This window comes from Trichomonas vaginalis, chromosome I, assembly GCF_026262505.1.
Source record: "Trichomonas vaginalis G3 chromosome I, whole genome shotgun sequence".
NCBI lineage: Eukaryota > Parabasalia > Trichomonadida > Trichomonadidae > Trichomonas > Trichomonas vaginalis.
This window is the reverse complement of record NC_067203.1, coordinates 25,653,657-25,678,371: the sequence shown is the minus strand read 5'-3', so window position 1 is coordinate 25,678,371 and position 24,715 is coordinate 25,653,657. Positions and strand designations below refer to the sequence as shown.

Below are 24,715 nucleotides of genomic sequence, written 5' to 3'. Positions count from 1 at the left end.
AAAAAGTCATATGAAGAAGATGTTTATCATTATTCATCTCATGTTATTACTTTACTTTTTATCTTTTTATCAATCTTTTATATTGCCTAATTTTTTTTTCATTATTTCAAATCCAGATATTATAACTCCAAAACTATTTGAAGGTCATGTTATTCTGAAAAGAGTTATTCTTCGTCTAAACAAATTTAAACAATATTTTTATAATAAACAAACAAATAATAAAACATTTATAAAATGATATTAAAACAATTTGATAAGAGCATCATGAGCAGCCTTGCATTCTTCAACCATTTCTCTTGTCACTCTCTTCCTTTCTTTCAGAGTCGTTTCGTATTCTGAGATAATTTGCATCACACCTTTTGTGAATTTTGGTAGCAATCTCTCGAAGAACTTTGTGGAATAAGTCCTTAGCTCTTCAATTACTTCTTGAAACACTGTTTCAATATGTTCAGATCTCTGTGGCATCTCAAACATTCTTCTATAAAAGTTAACAGACGTAATATTTGGCAAATTATTTAAGAAAGGAGCCAAACTTTCTCTTCCTTGTAAAATTGTCATTGCGCATTTCTTTGCGAAATGGAGATCGAACTTTGAAACGTTAACTAACAGCCAACAAAGTTTATCAACTGTATCATCATTAATTTGTGGAATTGCGTTATAAAAATTACACGCGAAATTACATAAAGTAACAGCTATTTTCAAATCAGCCCAATTTCCTGTTTCATCAACTCTCATTCCATAAGTTATCATCAATTGGTCATTTCCTATCAATGCATTCTTGAAATCATTAATAAGAACAACTTGTCGTGGTCCTTTCTTTGATTTGCTTGATACACTACTTCCAAAGAAAGCATCATAACTCTCAGTCCTTAAAAATGTTGTATCGGAAAGAGGAATTCCTGATGTTGCTGCTGACACGGAATAAGAAGTTTTTCTCTTGATTCTTCTTACTCTTTGTTGGACAATGATTGGACTTGCTACATTCTGGTGTTCAGGAACATTTTGGACACTTTGTGGAACTAAATTTTCTGTATTAATGATTCCACTTTTATCATTTTTCAACAAATTAAACAAAAGTGAATCTTCAATTGGTATTTCATTGTAAGACATATACCAAACGACAGCGTCTATTATATCACTGTAGTTGCTTTGTATGTCATCAATTTTCTGCTTATTAATCACGAAAAGTAAAATTTCTGTTAATAATTTATCATTTTTCACATTACAAGCATTACAAGCAACATAAGCATTTGGTAATATCTTTACCCAATCATTATTCAAAGATCTGAATAAGAATCTTATGACGGAATCAGTCATTTGAGGTACTTTTATTGCTAGAACTAATGGCCAAAACATCCATGGACCTTTTTTAACAACATTTATTGTTTCCAACGCGTTTTTTAGTATTTCTAAATCATAAATTCCTGACGCGTGAACAGCAGCCCAACAGTTCAATGACAATAACTCAGGAGTGTCTGATATCATGAGTTCTGTTATTTTTGCTACAAACAGTTCTCTCATCTTATCTGGCATTATATAAAATGAAATGGCTTCAATATGTGACAACATGTTTTTGTCGTCATTTATTCGTTCGAATTGAACAATCGATTCAATGACACAAGACATCATTTTGTCATCACTTATGTTCATTAACAATTGGAATGTTGCAACTCTTTCAGTGGAAATGTTCACTGACTTGAATTTCTCTGGAATTTCAATCATCAAAGCGTTCAAAAATTGCATCAAGTAAAGAGAAAACTCTTCATTGCTGCAGCTAGAACAATACGATATAATTGTTGTGAAATCACTGACAGTAAACGTTTCTGAAGCAACTGTGATAAGAACATTTTGGAAACTTGATCTACTCAGTTTAGATTCGATGTAATTATGTGAAAAATGTTCGAATAAATTGGAGAAAGGTCGAAGTTTCGCGGCTCGTGGCATGTAACTCTTGAATAAAACTCTGGCCCAATGTGCAATAATTTGTTCATGAACAGAAGGATTTGCATTATTCCAAATTAATGATTCACTCAATACATATTTGAATATTGAATCCTTTAAGTCAATATTCGTGATTGAAATGAAGAAATTATATAACGACAAATACAATTCGTATGAAATAAAATCTCTTGGTTTCAATCTCAATGCGTGAGCGAATGCTTGCATGAATTTCATATCATACAGTTTTTGTTGTGCCATTGTATTGAATCCAGCAAGTTTCATGAAACAAGCAACATAATAAAGTGTTGATTCAATGTCTGCAGCAGCGTTGTTTGCGCGTTTAATTAGAGGAATAAAAGAATATTTCTCAGTTAAAATTGTAGAAATTGATTTCTTCGGAAGACAAAGTTTTGCAAATGGTTTTTGAACAAAAGCAACAGCATCTTTTTGGGAACCGATATCAGTGAAAGGTCCTAATGAATAAAGAGGTCTTATTTCGTGTTTTAAGATAGGGAAAATTGCGAAATAAGAGATTTCTGCCGAACAATTATGAAGATTAGCAAAAGTTTCAAAAGAATTCGCTTCAAATGAACAAGAATTGATTGTACAATTAAAATCAAGATTTGTTGTAATCTTAAACTTGTTTTCAGCTGCTTCAACAGTGATACAAACGAAATGCCAAAGAGTTTTAACAACAGGACCCATTTCAATAAGGAATTTGGCCTGTTCAACATATGCATACATTACATTTTCTTGAATATATAGTTTAATTGAAGCTCCTCTTGAATAAATATCCATGAATTCCATTTTTCCTTCAGGAAGGCGATTTGATGATATCCAAAACACGAAAGAATGTGATGGTGTTTGTCCACTTGCTGCTAACATTGTTTTTTCTTCTTCTAAGTATATACAATAATTATAACTCTTATATTGTTTGTAAATTATATCAAACAAACATTCTACAAACATATTATGGTATTTAGACATTTTTCCTGAAGGCAAAGGATCAAGATTATGCAAAAATGAGTGAATAACTTTCTTATTCGTTGCCTGCATCACGATTTGTTGGAACAAATGTAAAATCTTTTTGATTTTGTCCAAATCATTTTCTCTTTCCATTTGAAAATCATTAATAATATTCAAAAGAAGTAGATCAAATCTAACTTTATGGCCAATGATGCAATTAGAGATTTTGAAATCAAATAATTTAGAAAGGAAGTCAAGAAGATCAGCACTGAATGTTGAATTAATGAAAACTTGGAATAATAAAATCAAAACTGATCTATTTTTGATTTCAAACTCTGGTTTTTGTTCTGAAGATGTGTCACCAATAAATAATTGTATTAATCTATGATATAATTCTTTTGTCGGCTTTCCTTGGTAAAAATTAATAATTGAAGCACTCAACATTGTCATTGATTCAGCAGTAAGCATGTTATCATCACCTGCTTCAGTGAATAAATTAATACAAGTAAATAAAATCTTTTCTGTTTCTTCATTTGCAGGCATTACATGAATCATTAGATTAATTCCTTCATGAATTGGTCCAACAATAGAAGCCAAACCTTTTCTAACATGATGAAACTCAGCAAGCATTGTTACTGTGTCATTTATCAAATCAGTAAATTCTTTACTTGAAAAATCATTTTTGTTATTTGCAAAAACAGTAACTAATGGTCCAATAATATAATTAAGAGCTGTTGTTTCACCGATTTTGAAAAATGTCAGTAATTGAGATAAAACCCATTTTCTAAGACTTTTTTCAAACAACAAAGTTATGAAATAATTCACAAAATCCATGTCTTGATAAAGTAATTCTGCTGCATTTTTCCCTTGAAGCATCGCGTTCAAAAATGTCAATTGCGCAATTCTTGTTCTCTCAACTTCTTCTTTATATTCAGTGTTTTTCATGTGCAATCGAGTATAATAATGAAATGAATCAACAACACCTCGAATTGCTTTTTGTTCCTGCTTAATCAATAAATAATACAAAGAAGCAACATCGCAAAGTCTATAAAAAACTTCTGCTGTTAATTTTGGAAATGGTCTGATATAATTCATGAATTCATTAAATGAATTCGCACCTTGCTTCATAGAAATAGTTATTGTTTCTAATCTTAATCTGCTCATCGATTTGAAATGATCTGGATGGTCAAATATCGTAATTGAAGGATCAAAAATGGCGGTTTTGGCCAGATAAACCGCTGTGTTGAAATTTGTTAAAGAAGAGAGTAAATTGATGCAAACAAAGACTAACGCTGAGTAAACTTGAGGTATACTTCCTAATTCTGTGTGTTTGGATGCTTCGTTGAATAAAGAAGACACAAAAATTATTGATGGATCATAATATTTCGAAATTGAAGCTAAAAATAAGAAAATCTTATCAAGTGTGTTTTGTGAACAAAAACTCATATACTCTTTTGCTCTTTCTATGTGTATCTGTTCAAATTTTGGTAATCCATCTTGAAATGTAGAGCAAATTATATCATGGATGACTGGATAGTCCTGTTCTACATCTATCTTAACTATTTTCCCATGATTTTGTGGCCATTCCATAGCTTCACACTCAGATAAAATTATTTTAACTAAAGTAACTGAAATTTGATTAAAAATGAAGTCATGATTCTGTATATTACAAAAAGGTATCAATGTTTGAAATATATGTAATGCATCAGTGTTCATTTCTATCAATTGATTTGCTAAAGCAGTAATAATGTTATCGATAATGCTAGAATCTACGGAATTTGCTTCTGCAGTATTGATAGTTAACTCTATTGACTTGAATAAAAGTTGCATTTCTGTTGAATTTGTTTTTACATGAGATATTGTGGAACAAAGATATCTAAATATGGTATTTGCACGGTCTATATTGTGTTGAATGAATTGCTGTAGCATTTTGAAGAAGTGTTGGTTGAATTGATAAACATTATTTTCTAATAAAATTGAATACATTTGAAAAAACGCTAACGAACACATTTCTGGAAATACACTATGATCTACAGTATCTTTTGATTTCTTTATGCCTATTTTTTTCATCTCTACCGAATCTTTATATTTTGTACACGCAATTATATCGATACAGCATAATGTATTGAGCAAATCATCAATAAAACGGACTGAATGTATTTTTTCAAAGTATATCATCCATGCAATGAACGTGTTTAGTGTATATAAAATAACAAAAGTTGGATCTTCGAACTGTACGTTCATGATTTTTGTGCATATTTCTGGTTGAAATGGAAAGGTGAATCCGACCATGGATGCTGCTTTTCCAGGTTTTACATGAATATCTAATAAAGTGATGAAATTCTCGATTTGTTCAGGCATCATTTTAGGTAAAGGTGTTACTTTAAACATAATTTCCATTTCATTGGAATTGCTTGAAGAAACTCCATTAAATTTCGATGTTTGGGAAAAAATCAAAGGAATCGAGTTCATCAAATTGCGCAAAATTTTGAAAACAAAGATATTATAATTCAATAAATATAAACAAATATGCAATGACTAAGAATTTAAGGTTTATCGGCAGATTTTATGATGAAAATTTGTATTTTCAAATAAAATAGAGCATGTAAAGCTACTACACTATTCACTTCATGCTGAAATTAGTCTAAGTTCGTATTAAGGAATTTTTTTCATTGAATCGTGCTACCGCGGAGCTGTTGGCTATTTCAAGTTTGTAAGAATAAAATATAACTGGTGTATAACATAATTATGAGCGAAATTATTAATTTTAGGAAGAAATACAGAAATCATGTGAATTTCCAAATGAAATTCAAATATTGAGTTGCGCGGTTTACAAATCAGAATTTAATGCCAAGATGTCTACATTTTGGGAGCAGTATATGTTGTTGACAAGGGATTTGTTAATTCGAATTTGTGGAATAATTTTAATGTTATGGACTGAGTTATATATATCATATTCAAGTGTAGAAGCCCTTATCTAAACTTATTTCATTATCTATAAACAATCATTGTTAATTATTGAAACAAACAGAAATAAAAATACATTTTATTAAAAATTCAAAACTAAATAAGGAATATTATATGTCTTCTTGAGAATTGGTCTCATCTTATGTTTGTTAAAGAACGACATCAGCCAGAAATTGAAAATCGGCTCGTCATCCTTTGAAATTCCTTTTTCTTTTAAGCCTTGGAATATCTTTTCTGGGCTCTTCTCTATGTGTGAAGCATTTGTATATATAACAATTATGAAATATGTGGCAATTTTCTTTAATTCAGTGTATAATGAAAGTAAAAATGCTCTTTCGCTTGCAGTTATCAAGTTTCCGAGTCTGGATATAACAAAACTGGTCTGTGGACATCCGAAACCTCTGTACTTGTTCTTGTCCAAATCTAAAACACTGGCGAAATTTTCAAATTGTTTCGGATTGGAAATGGTTTTTGAGACAACAACGGAGTATTGGAGACAAGATGATGAATTGGCTTCATCTATTACACGTAAATAGCTCTCCTGAAAGAATGGAACTAATACACAAAATTTCTTCGCGAGAGATAACGCGATGTGTGTATTATCTGAGCATATAATTAATGTATGGCCTGATAACAATGTATACGCACAATGATAAAAGATCTGATTCGATACAAATCCTCTCAAATTGTAGCGATCATCTGTAAAGTTCCTTGAGAAAAGTCTGAATGCAAGAGTACTGTAGCCATGGAGTTTATCAACACCGGAGAATTGCATTTGTGGATCGTATTCGTTTACATCGGCATGAACTGCAATTGATGAGCAAAGTAAAGTTGTTGGGATCTCTGTAATGAATTTATCAAGTGATGAAATGATGTCACTGAGATTGGCAAGTGATTCAAGTGGTTGTAAGTTGTTGTGAAGCAATAAAAAATATTCTGGACTTCGAATTTTCGCATTTTCGTAATTTATATCTTTAATTTGATAGTAATTGATGGTTTTCTCGATTTCTTTGTATTTCTTTTGTAATTTGGTTGATTTTTCACTGTGAATTTCAATACATTTTAAAAGTTCTTCTGTGTATAATTTCAAATTATGTTTGAAATAGCGTTCGGCCAATGTTTTAAGTTGTTTAACATAGTCAATGAAGCGATGAACGTAAAGGTGATAAACGTGGTTGATGATTTGTGGATTAATATTGGAAATGATTAAAACAATAGGACGTGTAAAACTTTTGGCTTCAACATCGAGGATGCATGAGTATATAGCGAAGTAGTTCATGTTTTCGTAAGTGGATTGAACAATTGTTGGTTCTTCACTTGTTGATGAAAGTGGGGCAAATGGTGCTTGTTCGTTAACAATAAACATTTTGAATGATTCGTAATCTGAAACATCAGCACGACCATACTCCCAAAGAATATGTGGTTGGGTTCCTGGACAAAACTCAAATAATGCACCATAAAAGTGTGCATTTGTAAATAATAATGGACTGGTATCATCTGAAAATGTTGGATTGAATGATGAGGACCGTCTATCATAAGACGGACTACTCATATAAAAAAATTTTTTTTTTATTTTCTTGAGGAAATCAAACTGGATATTTCAGCACAATTTCAATTCAAGATTAACGATTTAATTCATATGAAGCAATCCAAAGACTATCGAAATACAGTTTCATCAAGAATGGGAAAAATATTTCACAAATTCAGAAATCGAAACAAATTATTCCTCGAAAAGTGATAATGTTAGTACCCAAGATCATAATTATTACATTAACTTTTGCAAATTCGGTAAATTAATTACTGACGGAGCCATTAGGTTTACGACTTCGAAAAGTTCGACAAAATCTCTAATTGAACATACAGAATTCGATAATTGTACCAGCATTCAAAGAAATGGTGGTAGTTTATTCTTCTCTACAGAAGGTGAATGCGTCCAAAATCGAATTTGTAGTTTAAATTCTAATTCTGGCAAAGAAGGTATGTATTGTTATGCTGATGTTAGTAATAATGCTCAATATAAAAATAAAATTCTTAATTCTGCTATTTATCAGAGTGGAAATTTATTTAAAGATAAAAATGTTAATATTTTTGAAGATATAATGACAGTTGATGGATGTTATATTGATGTAAGTGAACCTAAAACCACAGGATCAGTTACTATTACCAACAATGTAATGAATCCATTTGAATATGAGAAGTTGTATTTAAGTTGTAATTTTGAAATTTTAGATTTAGTGAATGAAGAAAAAAGTAATTATATTTTCAATAAAAATAATGCATTGAAGGAGAACCATATCACATTTTACTTTGTTGTGATATTTTCACTTTCTGTTATTGGTATTAAAGAATCTTAAAAAATTGCTTAAAGTATTCTGAGATGTTTTGAAAATTCGTAAAAAAAAATTATGAGGATTGAATATATAGAAATAAAGAATTTTTAAAAAATAATAAATGTAAATATACAAAATATATATATATGATATCAATTCTGTTCGTCGTTGCTGACAGGAACTTCAATGCTGCTGCCAACTTTGGCTGAACAGGCAGAGCAAAGACCTCGTGCTTCACGACATTCTTTGCAAACGGGCATACCGCAGATCTTGCAAACTGAGCCATTAACTAATGGTTGTGTACATAATGCACATGCCGAGAAACACTGTGCTTTGATAACTGGACCAATGTCTGTGCATGCACAAAATGCAGCATCACCTTCGATGTCAGCAGCAATAATTGCTTTACCATTGCAAATGACTGACAATGATGTAATCGGTAAATTCATGGCACGCATCAAGATCTTAGACTCAAACTTGTTGTCTTTGTTGCAGATCCATGCATAAACAGAACCATCAACATGTCCTGTAACATGCATAGTTGCATCAGACCATTCGAAGTATTGACCAACAGAAATAGTTGTGATGGCAATAGGAGATTCATGTGAAACACGTAAATCTAAGTTTGTATTATAGATACAAACTTTACGTGATGATGCAGTGAAGATTCGACCGTGATTGTCATCAATGGAAATTCGGATAATTCGTTCATCAATTGAAACACGTTTCATCATCAATCCTGTAGCCAAATCAAACAAAAACAGTTCTGTTGGAGTGCTTGCAGTAACAATTCCGATGTGTGTTGAAACTGCAACTGCTTTGAATGCGGCACCTGGAATGTAACATGTAGACAAAATGGAAAAGTGTGGCGAACTAGTTAAATTAATCAAATAATTCAAAACAAAGCCACTTTCACTTGCAACACTTAACAATGTGTAATCTCTTGACAATGCTGTATTAGATACATCAAACAATGAATCATCATATTGTGGATTTTCTCCTTGGACAAAGAAAAATCTTTCTTTGACCGAAAATTCGAGTTTTTCGATTTTATGAGCTAAATTAGGAAGAGCATAAACTTCTCCATCCATAACATACAAGTGTGCATTGTCTGCTTTGAGTGTCTTGATAGATGCTGTCCTTGTTGGTCCATCAATAATCAAATTTGTTGGAATATTTTCACTTCTAATGTGAGGTGAAGTGAAAATTTGTTGGGGACATTGACCGAAATTATTAATTACATCTAAATCACTTTGTGTTGGTGGATTATTTGTGAAACCGTAAGCCAATGGATGGAAGACATTATTAGCTTCAACAGCGTTTTGTCCACGAGATTTGTATCCCCAGACCAAATCAATCCAATCAGGAATTGTTTCTCTGATTTGATTTGATTCCAAAGCTGATCTCATCTTCCAAACAAAATCATCTGCATCTCTCGCCCATGGAGGCAATTTTACGTTCTCCAAGTCATGTCCATCTGTTCTCTGTTTCAATGGCAAACCATTTGGATTAGTGAACATTGCTGGTAAAACGTAAAACTGTGGAATTAATTCTTTGATGTCAGCTTGATTTGCGCCACTTGCTCCTCTGTAACTTTCGTATAAATCACAGAACAATCTATCTCTGTGATCGAAACCGCTGTGTAACATAACATTGAACAATGTGAATGGCTCCAATCTCATCATGTAATGGAGAACTGCTGCTGGATATGAATAATGTGTTCCGTAATTATAAGGAGGATCTGTTTCTTGGTACATTTCTCTGTATTTCTGTGCGCGAGGTTCTGATAACATTCCCATTGGTTTCGTTAAATCTCTAAGTTCTGATGGTTGGTTTTCACTTGTATAATCAGAAATAACCCATGGGAAAACAGGATATTGGCTAAAATCATTAAATGAGCGACCACTTTTTGCATTCAAGTACAACAAATAATCCAATGTACTTAATTGATGTTTCGACCACATCTTAGCAACATTTTCTGGTTGTAACTGCATCAAATATGCAGAAAACGTTGGTCCTAAAGCAGGAATTGCCTTCTTTGTCTGTTTGATCTGATTCATTATGTATTTTCTATGTGTTTCATCCAACAAAATCGTCATAGAAAATCCATTTGCCGTGAAAACATCCAACGCAATATCACTGTATTCATAAGTCCTTGGCACACAAACAGTGATTGTATCGAAAGGAAATGTCAATGTCGGATGATTGACAAACAACTGACTTTGTCCATTAAATCCTCTGACAGCGGATTCAATTAAAGCGTAATGACACAACAACTGAGAATTCTCATGCATCATCAAGTTGCCATCAGTCATACTCGCGTACAAAATAAATGTTATCTGCTTGTCATTCATCGCCGCAACACATGGTAATGGTTCAGTTGTATTCAATAGTTTACAACTAAACAATTTTTCTTTGGCATTGAAATATTCTTCAGCCAAACCTGCCAAACCGTACGGAATGAAAGGTGGAACAGCCCATCCATCCAAACACATTGGCGCCATCTGTTCTATTTTGAGCTCAGAGATTTCCGTGTTAAGATTGATCAAATGGTTCGATCTTGGCATTAATTTCGACGCTTTCGGATCTTTTTCGCATTTAACTTCGTAATCGAAAGAAAGAGGAACTAGTTTTTGGGGAACAGACAAAGGATGAGGAGCATTTGCAACTTGTACTTTAACAGATGGTTGGTCAATCTGTTTCTCTCTTGCATAAGCTCTGTATAATCTGGAAATGGCTTCATCTAAATCAAGAGATTTCTTGTTTAATCTGTAGAAGAATTCGTATCTCATCGCTCTTCTTATTATAGCGATTTGGCTCAAATTTGTTTTGTTGAGTTGGTTCTCTTTAGTTTGTCTTGACACTTTAGACAAAGCAATTCTTGTCTGCAAGAGCTGTTGTGTATTAGTTTTTGCAGCATCTAAAATATAAAGATATAATCCGAAAAATTCTTTTTGAGAATTTTCAATCCATTCCATTTGTTTTCCTCTTTGTAATGCATCGGTAAATGATGATTGCGGCAATGTATTCTGCAATAAAAGCCAAAGAGTTAATGATAACTCATGTTCTACAACTTCTTTCGTAACAACTAATCTCAAGAAACATGTCAAAAACTCCATATCTTGTGATAAAGATTTGCATAAATCAGTTTGAGCAAATTCAGAAGCCAACAAAATCAAATTTTCTGGAGATTGTTTCTGTCCAATACAAGCCAAAACGAACTGTGCTGCAAACTTAACTTTACTGCTCAAATGTTTTAATACTTGTGTGAATAATTCTTCAATATGTCCTTCCCACCATCCTTCTATAACTCTGAAACTCAAAAATTCAACGAAAGAGTTGAAAGGATCCAAAGCAATTCCGCCCAATCTCTCTACAAAAGAAAGGATGATTCTACGATGCATTAAAACAGCAATTTCAGGAATAACATCTGATCCGAAAACGGTTATCATCGGCAAACTCTTTTTGAATAAAGAATAATCGTTTGCTGCTTCTAAAAGAACTTTCACGGCAATAACAACAACTAAGTTTCCTACATCAGAATGTAAGAACTTCTCAAAATCTTCAGGTGGATTGATTGGTTCGTATTTTGGTGGTTCGACCAAATTATCATTGAATTGCATATTTGAGAAGTATTGTAAAGTTTTCAAATATAATTCTGAATCCAATTCTTGAGTTATTGTTGGTCCATAAATTGTTTGTTTCGATGACTCTCCTCCAATTGATTTCCTGACATCGGACCATGAAAATCCTCTTCTGCGAGGAGATTTGACTGGAACTGTGTGTGGAGTTTTGTCATCACTTGGGGCAATAAATGGTAAATTTGTCAATTCACGCCCGTCATAACCGAAAGTGCATAATCTTGATACTGTTTTTGCAATTGAAACAAATGATATTTGATGTGTCATCGCATATGAATATAAAAGATGTAAAATCTTGAACGATAGACTGTCGCTTTTTGCTCCATTTGCCAAATCAATTGGTAACAAATCGCATAAGAAATCGAGACATGTTTGATACAAATCCAATCTAAAGATTTTTTCACTTAAATAGTCTTCGATTTGTTTATGTCTAACACTTGTCAACACTGTTAAAATTGATCTCCAAACACTTGGTCTTGACACATTATTTCTGATAAATTGTTTGATGAGTTTGAAATCTTTTTTATCGTAGTAATTTGGCACTTTTGCGATTATATTTGCCACAAAATGGAAAATTTTGACAGCCAAATCACTATGAAGCAAAGAAATAGCTGTGAAAGCCAATGTCGAAGAAACATTCAATGCAAACAATTTGTAGTTAGCGAGTAATATGTCTAAAAGCTTCTTCTGCTTCTGGAACCTTTTTTCGTCGTAAATTCCTTCGATATCATCTGAATTAGAATAAGGAAGAGCGATGATTGTGAGAATATTCTTGCGGAGAAGTTCTGGATGGACTTTTATGTAGCTTTCTAAGAGTTTGAAGAAATTTTGTTCGGCCGTTTCTGTCAAATCAAAGAAAACAAAGGAATCAATGGCGTAATTGATCAATGGCAAGGCTTTGAGAGGTAATCTGCTTTCACTTAGTCCTTGGCATACGAAATTAAGAGAAACAATAGAACTTGTAAGGAATCCGAAATCACAAAACAAAGAATTGATCGAATCCCAGTTCAAACCTTCTTTTGATGCGAGTTCGAACATTATAATTGTTTCTACTTGCTTTGTATACATCTCTGGCTTCTGTAAAAGGATATATCTGATACTTGAAAAGAAATCTTTCCGAGTTATCACACGCAAACTTAATAAATTGAACGCACATTGCAAGTAAAGTAAAAATGTCTCCGTTTGGTCGCATTTGAGTAACCTTAAAAATATGAAATCTGGGCCACCCAGCGCGTGGATGTATTTGACGACACCTCTGTATGGAACAAACTTCACACCTGAGTTGATGTTTATGTTGTCGAAGTGCATTGGCGACGTTGGACCTTCTTTGATGTTATTTTTAATGTCATCCATAGTAAATTCGTTCGTTGAGTGAGGGAAAGTGGTCGAAAGGTACCAGATTGAGTTGTTTTCGGTCTCAGAACCAAAAGTAATTCTCTCATAGATCCTGAAAACTTGATGAACTTGTTTATCATCAATGTAAAACGTTGTTTTGTACTGGAGTTTATCTGTTGAGACTAATGTTATTAAGTGCCATTGCTTTATGGAGAATTCGATCGGTTCTTGGCCAAAAACGCTGATTCCTTCCAATCCAATCTTAAATGCTTCTTCGCCACCAAGAGTTGCTATGATAGTTTTGCCTAAAAAGTCAGCAACGTATACCCAGAATGAGAAAGAAGGCGTCAAAATGGCCTGAGCTGTTGATTTTCTTGCAGCAGGGTGAAATTGATAGAGAGAAGTATGAGGAATGTCAGTAGAAGTTGCTGCTGTGAGTAATTCAGGGTCATCGCAAACAGTTGAAACTTGTTGTGATGAAATAAATCTGCCGACAACTTGAGTTAAGTGGTTTTTCTCCATTTTCATGAAGTGCGGACCAGTAGATCCAAATATGAACATATCGTATGGGGAATAAATCGGAACTGGATCGACATGAGCGCATAAAGACGGAATTCTGATATATCCTGGATAATTTGTATCTGTTGGGACGGCCATCATGAGTCTTGTCAATACATCATTTGGCTGCTTCGACAAGTTGCAGTTGTCAAATTCCCTCTGAATAAAATCATCAATTTCGTGATAAGGGCCGTCGCAGGCCAACGCTGACAGGAAATTAATTCCATCCGTAGACTCAACAATTTTAGATAGCGCGCGGCAGCCTCCGCATCTTATAAAAGTAGAACTGAAAGAATCAACTTTTCTGACTGTACTAATTAAGCCTTGGTAGATACATGGTGGTACACCGCTATCTACAAAGCCTATGAACGAGTCCATGTAAGAAGAAGGAGGAATTCTTTGGCTAATTTTGATAATTAACGGCATAACAAGCTCTGTTCCTTCAATTGCATAAGCCATGAATCTTCCGAACAATCCAACAGCTACTTGTGAATCTGACTTCAATTGATCTAATAATGTTGACGCAATAATATTTATATAAGGATCATCTTTCAAATATTGATGCAAAATGGCGGGTTTGCTCTCCAGGAAGAATGACTGTAACATTTTCTCTGTATATGGGTCCCATTTGTCTTGAGAAACCATAGTTGATAATCCCAAAGTTGAAACTTGAGTTTCTTTCAATGGAGAGACGTTGCAGAAGAACTGTGCTCTTACAACTCTTGGAACTTGTAACAAAACATCGAATAACATCTTCTGAATGCCAGGAGGAAAATCTTTTACACATCTTATGAAAGGAACGAAAGAAAACGTCTTTGGAGGGAAGCAGTTCGCATTGTGAATGGCTATTAATGCTGTTTTAACAGATAGTGATGAAATTTTCGGATTAGAAATGATTTCATTTAAAGTATTCCAAACAATGAGTTTATTTTGAACTGGTGCTCGTAAAAAGTTCTCAAAAAACTGAAGACTGGTCAGTAGAGGTGCAAGATCAACGATTGTTGGCAAAATTTCGTCAATGTAAGATCCAGTATCGATTTTTGAGATAGAATATCCGATAAATGATAATGCATTTGGTATTGTTTTTGGTGTGAGTTTACAATTAAGAATAGCTTGACGAGAAACGTTGATAAGAGGTTCGATTAACTCGTAATTCTTAAATTCGTGAGAATTGATAGCTGCAAGAAGTACAGATCCATAGAATGCATTTGTATTTTCATGTAAAACAAAGCACGCGTCCCAAATGCGAGCTAATGAATCTCCATTTAACATAAAACTGAGAAAATGCTTATCTTCCATAAACGAATGTATGAAATCTGATGTAAGGTCTAAGATTTCTACTGTATCTGTATTCATTATAGCAACAATTAAATCTAATTGTAAAAGTATAAGTTTGGCATCAGGTTGGAAGAGTTTTACTGCGATATTTAAAAATGTGATTGCTTCTCCAATAACGGCCAAGTCAGAAATACTTTTAATCACGTTTGGCAAATATTTAATTGCGAGATTTGTTAACTCTTTTTCCAACTTGTAGGATTTTAACTCTTCTTGTGGTCGCCTAGTTAAATGTTCTAGAAAGAAAAACACACATTCCTGAGGTGTCCCTTCTTTCTTGAGATTATTAACCATTTGTTTGAATTCTTGTGCATATTTCTGTCCTTCATCATCAGACTTACGCTTGCCAAGTGAGCCAAATAAGTCAGAAGTCTTTTTCAGCAAGCTCATCTGATGAAAAAAAAAATAATATAAAAAAAATAGTTTACAAATTTTATTGAGATTGTTTCTGTTATATAAAGGAAACTAAAATATTAAAAATATGAAATCGAAAAATTGACAAAATTTTTGACCGATACTGAAAAGATACAAAAATGTAAATAAATTATAGAGAACAAACAAAATATATTGTTTTTGTGTAGGAAATACATATTTTTTTCAAATTCAATTATATTCATAACCTTTGATTTTTTGTTACTCCCTACTAAAATTTGGATGTCATCAGTAACTATTACCACATTAGACGGAAATAAGTTTACTATTGATACATCCAAAGAGCCAACATACAAAGAAATAAAAGATATATTAAAAGATCATGATAAATTTAAAGATCAGACATTTACAATATATTTTGATGAAAAAGAGTTAGAAGACGCCGATATAGTTCATCCAGACGATATAACAGATGAAAAACCTCTCATTATTGTTCTTGATTCCCAGATATCAGAAAAAACATTTTGCAAAGAAAATACATTCGATAATTTTGAAAATCTTTTTGAGAGATACTCATATGCTACAATTAGTTACGGTAGAAGTTTGGAATGGCAAGAAATGAAAGCAAGAAAAGCTGAAATCACATGCAAATCAGAATTACCAGAATTTGGTCAACCATATTATGATGAATTCGTGAAATTTAAAGATATTGTCGATGAAGAAGAACAAATACCAGAAACAAATCCAGATATTCTTCTGAAATTACCAAGAATTGCTATAGATTCTCATGCTAATTCGCTAGTTTTCAGAAATTATCCTCCAGTTAAGCGTGTTAAATACAATAAATATAATGAAATTCCTTCTCTTACTTCAATGATTGCTCCTCCAGCAAGATTATTGAGAAGACATCAAATACAAGATGGAAACAATGATTTCCCAGAAGAAGAGGATCAACTATTTGCTGAAAACAATCAAGAAAATAATGAAAATAATAATCATGAAGAAGTTCAAAATCCTGAGCAACCCATACAACAAGACGTTCCAATAGATGATGTTCATCACGAAGAGCAAAATTTGGAAGAACAAAACCAAAATCAACAAAATGATTTGGAAAATAACGAGAATGAAAATGAAAATAATAACAATAATATTATTAACAATCCACTTATTGAATTATTTGCAAGATTAACTGAGATAAGAAGGAATAATCGTGAAAATAATGGTAATGACCCTCTTATCGACGTATTACAGGCACTTCAACTTATGGCTGATGATCACAGAGAACTTTTAGGAAATATGACTGAAGAAAATGCTCAAGAACAAGATGAACACCAAGAAATTCCGATTTTTGATGTTTTAAGAAGAATAAGAATGATAAGAGATGCAGCAGCTGATGGAAACCATGACGATCTTGCTTTAAATCAACCACTTTTTCCAAATCAAAATATTCGAAGACAAAATCCAACAGAAACTGAGCCAACTAAACTGGAAATGGAAGATATTTTCTCTTCTGATGACGAAGATGGTAATAAAAACTCGCCTTCATCTGATTCCGAATATGATGATCCGGAATTTGTAAAAACGGATGAAGAAACGATCAAAAAGCTCACAGAAGACACTGAACAAGAAGAGGAAGAGGATCAACTTGAGAAAAATCCACAAACGCAAAATGGAAGAGTCAGAAGAATGAAATTACTACGCCAAGATTATGAAATCCAAAATCAAGGCGTTTATGATAACTGTCTCTTCGATTTAAATAAGAAATATACAAATGCTCAACGTCATGATCTCACCAGCCTTTTCAGAATTGGTTTTGAACAGGCTGCAGTTATTGCAAAATATGAGCAAAATGATCGTGATTACGAGAAAACGAAACTGTCCTTATTATCTCTAATTTAATTTTTCAATATTATTTTTGTTTTGTATTTTAAACATTAATATTATCACAATGTGTTTTAACTTTATATTCGTTATCATATTTTGAATAAATAGTTATAAAAATTAGATAATCAAATATTTCTTCCAGTTCTTGCTTACAAAACTGTAGTACACTTCGAAGTATAAATGAATGTTATGTTAAGTATGTCCAGAAAGAAGGAAACCAAAAACAATTCGACATCCAGCAGTTGGAAATGCGTGTACGCAGATTGATGCATCAGAAAAAATTGTGTCAGTGTTAGTAATTACCTCTAATTAATACTTTTTGAAAGTTGACATCTTAAATTTTTCAAAAGTTCTTTAATTCTACCCATTTTACTAAAATCATATGTTACAGATCATATAATGTAATATTCACTTGCCTGCAAAGCAGTAAATGGCCGAACACTTATAAATTTGAACAATTGTTTCTCATTCCAATAAAAAATAATTCATAAATAAAACAAGACTGGTTCTAATTATTATAGATATCATGCGAAAGATCCACTTTACACTCAGAATTTTACAATCAAACACTTTTGTATTCAAATCGATTTTGAGATGACCTCTGAAAATATTTGAGAGGATGAAAACTATCATTTTTATGAAAACGCGACTCATCATATTGTAAATCCTTTTTTGTTTCCTGTCTATACAAAATTCAATTTTCTCTTCACTTTTATTTTTGTAATATGTCTCAGGTTCAGCGTAAGTACATTGATATGAACACATTAATGACACGTATCCGTCAGAGAATTATGGAGAGAGGTGCTCAGGGTATCAGAGGAATCGCAAGACTGTTTTTGATTGCTGATGATAACAAGGATAAGAAAGTTGATTGCAAAAACGAGCTCCCTAAAGTTATGAATGATTGTGGAATCATTCTTAACAAGACTGAACTTACAGAGTTAGCCAGATTATTGGATAAGAATGGTGATGGAATGGTATCATACGATGAGTTTCTATTTCAAATGGCACCACCAATGAATGAAAGTAGAATTGCAATAGTCAATCAGGCATTTGATAAGCTCGATAAAGATGGCTCAGGCAAAGTTACAATTGCAGATCTCGAAATGGCCCATAATCCAGACAACTCCGAATTAGTAAGATTAGGAAAGACAACTGCAAAAGCTGTTTTCGAAAATTTAGTCGCATCATACAGTCATGATGATGATAAGACAATTACACGTGAAGAATTTATTGACTACTATCGTGAAATATCTCCATCATTCGACCTTGATGAAGCATTCATCGAGATGATGAAGAATGCCTGGAAATTGTAATCAAACTTTTTGAATAAATATCTATTTCTATTAATTCACAATATTACAGTCCTAATGATCTTTGCTGAAATCCAAATCTGAAAATACAAAACAATCTTTCGAGAAAATACCGAAGAATTATTATTGTCATTCGATTTCTTTGCATTATGTAAGATTTTATATCTCATACTACTGTAAAATTCGTATGACTGATTCCTTTGACTTTACCCTTATTGAATAAATATTCTTCTTCAGATTATTGAAGTCTTATCAAATCATGTATATGATTACTTCTAAATATCTCCATTAATGTTATAATATAAAGCGTCAAAGTTCAATAACAGATATTTGTCGAAATTCAAAAAAATATCTGGGTAAAAATTGATTTCATTCATATGTTTCATACTTTAATTTTGATGGTATATCCGAATTTAATAATAATGGTCACATATTTCTTGCAAGAATATAAAAATAAATTCTTCTCATTCAATTTGTTTACAAAAAAATGTTAACTTGTTGTGATTCTTCGATAAGGGTATGGGAAACGAATTCTGCAGAGCAACCAATACCTATTACAACTCCATTAAAATACGTAAATTCAATTAAATACCTCAATGAGAACAGAATCTTAGCTGCCGGTGGAAGATCATCCGTTATATACTTTACAGATATATATACTCGTATACAACGCCAATACGACTTCGAAGAAGGACAAATTTCATATATTACATCTAATGAAGACTCTTCTATTATAGTAGTTGGATTTACAAGTGGTAAAATATCGCTTCTTCAGTATCCAAACTTCAAAATCTTAGGTTCTTATAAGGTTCATGATTTCCCAATTGTAACAATCTCGTATACAAACGATTATTCTGCGATAATTTCAGCAGATGATCATGGACATATCTATATTAACAAGAATGGACAAGTCCAACCATTCTTTAAGAGCGGTGCTAGAAATGGTGTAATACATAATTTTACGTTATCTCCAAATGGTGAAAATATCGCAGTATCAAGTGGAAAAAGCTTAAGGATTTATAGTTTAGAAACAGCAGAAATGCTTCAAATACATGATATTGGTGCTGTTGCTACAGTTAACTTTTCTCCAGTTCAAGAAAACGTAATCGTAATGGGAACTAGCTTCGGAGATGTTCAAATTTACGATTTGAATCAAGGAGAAGTTGTTGTTGAGCATCAATCCAACATACCAATTACAACTACTGCACTTAAATATGATGGTTATACTTTTGCTGCAGGACATTCAGGTGGCGTATTACTTTTCGATTTAAGAAAGACTACTACATCATTCAAAGATATGAAAACTGTTCCTTTAATTACTCCAACACAGATTACTTTCCAATCTCAAGATATTTCTTATCAAATATCAGTTGAAGGCTTATCAGTTGTTCCTAAGCCAAAAGAACTGAAAAGTATGATGTCAATTGAAGAATCTATTGACGATGGAGATTATTCTGTTTCGAAATTTACATTTAAGAGGTCAATCCAAGAGATTAACGATACTAAGTCTAGAATGAGTGGATTTATCTCACCAATGAAGAGTGGAAATAACTCAACTTTGAACAGATCTGAAATTTCAACTAGAGGAACACCAACTAAGTCCAACCATAATATTTCTCAGTCACGTAGCCCAAGGAAGAATGTTTCCATTGTTGCTCCTGAGATTCCATTCAAGAAAGAAGAAGATAATAAAACTGAAGTTGAAATTTCCGAAAGAATCCTTAGTCCAGAAAAGAACAAACAGACTCCAAAAAAGCAGGAGCATTCATCAATTGCTCTTTCACCAAAGAAGGAAGAGAAAGTAGCAGAAAGAAGTCTTAATTTAAGCACAGATGAATCTGAAGTAGTTCTCCCAGATACAATGCATTCAGCAGGTCCTCTTGATATGTTCGACCTTGAAGAGGAAGTTGATGAGAGAGTTAAGAAGATTGAAGATATCACGCAAGTCAAAAAGGATGCGCACCCTTATGTAGTTAATAATTAATGTAATAAACACTTATTATTTTTTATTTAAGTCAACTATTATTTTTCTAGTCAATATCAAAAATAATATTTTGGATTTCATATGAATTTCTTGTATTTCTATGCGCTTCGATGGCGTAAATATTATAAAAAGTAATTAGCTTTGCTTATTAATTATATGAACTTTATATAAATACGAGAAGTTGATCTCCTTATAAAACTGAAAAGTAAGGGCAACTTCTAATAAATAAAATTTACAATTTTCTCGCTCTCTCGTTGTATTTGGCCTTTTGATCTTCTGGTAATGCCTTCCAAGCTGCCATACGCTCTGACAAAGTTCCTGTATTTTCTTTAACAAACAAATTAGCGCCGCTCAATCTCTTTGTTGTATTTTCTGATGTGCGGGATGATCTGCTTGGTTTAAGAGAAGCAAAACGATATCTTGGCATTGCAGTAAGATCTGGGCCAAATGTATTCTCCATTGATTCGTAATCATCATGTTTGAATGATGGGAATCTTTCGTTCAACTCGAGAATCCAGTGAAGTCTGGAATATGAATCAACGGAATCCTGAAGAACTCGACTTAATGGTGTTTCAGGAGCTGCCTTGCATGCCTTTTCAACAATTTTAGACTGAATGGCTTCGTAAAATGCTTTTTCATTGGAATTAAGACCTTCTATTCTTTCCATTTTTTCAAAAGTGATTTCATTTTGACAATAAAATAAAACGATAGTTTACATGTCATATTGAATCCATATAAAAGCACAATTAGGCATCCTTAGTATTATCAATGAATTATCTAGTATATGTGGATTCTTATTATGTGAATGAATGCCTTGAATTCAGTGAGCAAATTTCCAAATGGTAATCATAATTTTATTATTTAATTGTGCTTTAGGATAAGCTTTATTATCTGTTGTGTAACTAACTCCTCTGAAATAACTGCATAAAAATGAAAAATAATCCGGAAAATTTTATAATATTCATATTCTAGCCTCGACTTCTAAATAAAACGAACTCCTTTTAAGTATATAGTATTTACATATTGTAGAGAGGCTGAACAAAAGGAATTTGATATGGCAAAGTTACGAGTATTTTTTATTCAAATTTGATTTTTTGTCAAAATCAATATTGATTCGCCTTATTTATCACGATCTGCAAGGTTTACATATAGAAACCCGTTTGATTTCTATATAAATGATAAGAAATGGATGACATCTACTTCTCATGCAGCAATTATCAGTTCAATCGTATTCGAAAAACTCCAATTACAATCAAATTATTCTGAAGTCAAATTCTACATGCCTATAAAATGCAAAGAAACATTAGAGATATTCGACAAACTAATAAATGGGCAGCCAATTCAATACAAACTCAGTGAAGAAGCTTGTATAGAACTATTTGAATTCGAAAATATGATAGGAAATGAAGATTTCATGAAGCAATACAGGAATTACTTCGAAAAAATCGATTGCACAATCGATAATTATCAAGATTATGCCAAAAGGCCAAAAAAATATCCTTTTTCGATAAAATTGTACAATTTATTATCAACAATTTCACGGTTCTTGGGGAAAAGGACCTCGTGTCAATTTTATTTGAGTTAGGATATAACATCGCTGAACTTATATTTTCAAGCTCTCATTTTAAGTGTATTAGTGAGGATTACGCAGTTTCCATTATCCTCTCCCTCGCAAATAAAGGATTGGAATATTTAGAGCTATTGAAATATTCTTTCCTTGATTTCTGTAAGTCTTCAACTATTATGGAAGTTATCAACTTCTTTGAAAGAGTTGAGAACTTTTCAGGCTGCCAACATTTAATTGCATTTTTCAAAAAATTAATTTCTCATATTAAAGGTCCAAATCATGATAGTAGTGTAAAAGAACGTAGTCTTGATAATGATTCTGCTGTCCCCGCTGTATATAATGAAATTTACGGGAAATATTCCAAAGAATTAGGAGAGATTAGAAGTAATCACGAAACTTTTTGCATTGAAATGTTATCAATTATGCCTAAGACCAGAGAATACTTTTCAAAAATCTATAAAATTTTAGAATATTCTTCCAAAGAAAAATTAGACGCTGTAATTAAGTATGCATATGAAAACGGATATTGCAAAGTACTTGATAACAGCGGAAACGATGCATTTCTTAATGCATCGAAGCAAAACAATTTCAAATTATGTAAGAAGCTTCATTTGCTTGGCTTCGATGTAAATTCAAGATGTTCGTTTGGAAATTCTGTTCTTATTTGGTTTGCAATAAGAAATAATCTAAAAGCTGTGAAATATTTCTCAAATTTCATAGATGTCAATGCAGTTAATTGTACAAAAGGCTCTCCTTTATACTATGCTACGAGAGACGGATATTTGGATATTGTTGAGTACCTTTGCTCACTTCCAAATATTAATGTCAATATAGTGAACGCAGATGGGAAAACTCCACTTAGCATTGCGAAATCAGATGCTATGCGTTCAATTTTGTTACAACATGATGCAAAATTATAATATTATTTTTTTGTTTGTATATTATGCTAAATAGTTTATATATGAGTGCTAGATACTAGTAATGAAACGATACTTAAGTAGCGAAACTGGGATTACCAAATATTTCAGCTAATTTAGTTAAAATTAGAACAATAAAATTGTTTTATAGGATAACAAACATAAATGTAGGACTGTGAATGAATAGAACTATTGGTGCTCAAGTATAGCCTTACAAGACCAAATCAAAACAAAGAATTCAATCTATTGTTTTCAACAACAGAAAACTGGATAATCAAAATATCGACTGAAGGTTGGCACAGCTATATGCTTATCAGGAGCAAATTCGATTTTTATCTAAGGTTATTCACCAAATATCAAAATAAGATATTGGCGCACTTTTCATAATGTCGTTTTCTGAGAGGAGGAAAAAATCCGGCTTTGTGGTTCCAAAATTAGACAACGACAGTCCAGGATATTATAAAGGCACTAGCTCCTTTGAATCAGAAAATTTTGAGGCAGAAATCATCCGTGAATCCGCTGATTATGGAGAACTTAAACTCAGATCAGACGGTACAATCTTATTCTCTCAAGAATATCCAGTTGTTACACTTGCTGATCTTAAATTCCATGAACAATTAGGACATGGTGTTCAAGGAACAGTTTATAGATGTACTCACATTCCTTCAGGAAAAGAGTTTGCTGTCAAAAGTATCAAATATCAAGATAAATCTCAATTACAAAAGACTGTTGATGAAATTCATTCGCTTCGTATTTTACGTCATCCAAATGTTGTTCATCTCTTCTCAGCATTTGCACAAAAAGGATCCATTCACATACTCATGGATCTTGTTAACGGTGCATCGCTTGGAGATTACTTAAAATACTCGCCAATTATCCCAGAACCGGCTTTACATGAAATAACTGTTCAAATGATTGCTGGTTTGCGCTTTTGCTGCAAGAATCATATTATACATCGAGACATAAAGCCATCTAATGTCATGCTTTCTCTCGACGGTCGTATTCAAATTGCAGATTTTGGACTTGCACGTCAGCTCCGTGATACTGGCGATTTTGCACAGTCAGTTATTGGAACTACCTGCTACATGTCTCCAGAACGTATAAGAGGCCAGTCTTATGGTCTTAAAAGCGACGTTTGGAGCCTTGGATTAATTTTGTATCAATCATGCATTGGTAGATATCCATTCGGAGAAAACAAGACTCACTTCTGGGATTTGAATTTCGAGACCCAAAATGATATTATTGTTGATTTGGGTCCAAATTATTCTCCATTACTCTTAGATTTTATTGAAAAGTGTCTCGTTATGGAGCAAGATGATCGTGCTACTTTCGAAGAGCTTAACGCTCATGAATGGATCACAAATGGAAGCGGATCCAAAGATGAGCTTGTTAAATGGATTCAAGATGCAAACCAAAAAAGAAATATTGATCTTGACGCTCAGAGAAGATCTCATGATGCTCTCTTTGCTCATTAATTGCTATGATTGTTTAATAACTTGACAAAATAAATTGTATCTCCAATTTTTATAGGAATAACTTTGCAAAATATTTAAATAATAGGAATTATGTTGTTTCAAGCGTTAATCAATGTTTAAATGAGTGAGA

The 24,715-nt window shown here is 32.6% G+C and overlaps 9 protein-coding genes across 9 annotated transcripts; 5 read left to right on the top strand and 4 right to left on the bottom strand.

Moving 5' to 3' along the window:
- Positions 1-178: 178 nt before the first annotated feature.
- Positions 179-5,398, bottom strand: TVAGG3_1049750 (aggrephagy protein; the record flags this gene model as incomplete). Its single annotated transcript, XM_001312624.1, has 1 exon — positions 241-4,893. The coding sequence occupies one exon, from the start codon at positions 4,891-4,893 to the stop codon at positions 241-243; it is 4,653 nt and encodes a 1,550-aa protein (XP_001312625.1).
- Positions 5,399-5,956: 558 nt separating this feature from the next.
- On the bottom strand, positions 5,957-8,289 carry TVAGG3_1049740 (uncharacterized protein; the record flags this gene model as incomplete). Its single annotated transcript, XM_001312623.1, has 1 exon — positions 5,957-7,426. The coding sequence occupies one exon, from the start codon at positions 7,424-7,426 to the stop codon at positions 5,957-5,959; it is 1,470 nt and encodes a 489-aa protein (XP_001312624.1).
- Positions 8,290-8,356: 67 nt separating this feature from the next.
- On the bottom strand, positions 8,357-15,463 carry TVAGG3_1049730 (platelet formation protein family; the record flags this gene model as incomplete). The annotated part of the gene is made up of 1 exon (XM_001312622.1): positions 8,357-15,463. One exon carries the CDS (start codon positions 15,461-15,463, stop codon positions 8,357-8,359), a length of 7,107 nt encoding a protein of 2,368 aa, XP_001312623.1.
- A 254-nt stretch (positions 15,464-15,717) lies between these two features.
- TVAGG3_1049720 (ubiquitin-like family) lies at positions 15,718-17,390 on the top strand (the record flags this gene model as incomplete). The annotated part of the gene is made up of 1 exon (XM_001312621.1): positions 15,728-17,344. The coding sequence occupies one exon, from the start codon at positions 15,728-15,730 to the stop codon at positions 17,342-17,344; it is 1,617 nt and encodes a 538-aa protein (XP_001312622.1).
- Positions 17,391-18,034: 644 nt separating this feature from the next.
- On the top strand, positions 18,035-18,686 carry TVAGG3_1049710 (protein serine/threonine kinase protein; the record flags this gene model as incomplete). Its single annotated transcript, XM_001312620.1, has 1 exon — positions 18,055-18,645. One exon carries the CDS (start codon positions 18,055-18,057, stop codon positions 18,643-18,645), a length of 591 nt encoding a protein of 196 aa, XP_001312621.1.
- A 322-nt stretch (positions 18,687-19,008) lies between these two features.
- TVAGG3_1049700 (WD40 repeat-like family) lies at positions 19,009-20,656 on the top strand (the record flags this gene model as incomplete). The annotated part of the gene is made up of 1 exon (XM_001312619.1): positions 19,130-20,626. One exon carries the CDS (start codon positions 19,130-19,132, stop codon positions 20,624-20,626), a length of 1,497 nt encoding a protein of 498 aa, XP_001312620.1.
- Positions 20,657-20,722: 66 nt separating this feature from the next.
- On the bottom strand, positions 20,723-21,293 carry TVAGG3_1049690 (uncharacterized protein; the record flags this gene model as incomplete). The annotated part of the gene is made up of 1 exon (XM_001312618.1): positions 20,859-21,293. The coding sequence occupies one exon, from the start codon at positions 21,291-21,293 to the stop codon at positions 20,859-20,861; it is 435 nt and encodes a 144-aa protein (XP_001312619.1).
- A 440-nt stretch (positions 21,294-21,733) lies between these two features.
- On the top strand, positions 21,734-23,165 carry TVAGG3_1049680 (protein ubiquitination; the record flags this gene model as incomplete). Its single annotated transcript, XM_001312617.1, has 1 exon — positions 22,370-23,113. The coding sequence occupies one exon, from the start codon at positions 22,370-22,372 to the stop codon at positions 23,111-23,113; it is 744 nt and encodes a 247-aa protein (XP_001312618.1).
- A 176-nt stretch (positions 23,166-23,341) lies between these two features.
- TVAGG3_1049670 (MAP kinase kinase protein) lies at positions 23,342-24,646 on the top strand (the record flags this gene model as incomplete). The annotated part of the gene is made up of 1 exon (XM_001312616.2): positions 23,497-24,585. One exon carries the CDS (start codon positions 23,497-23,499, stop codon positions 24,583-24,585), a length of 1,089 nt encoding a protein of 362 aa, XP_001312617.1.
- Positions 24,647-24,715: the final 69 nt, after the last annotated feature.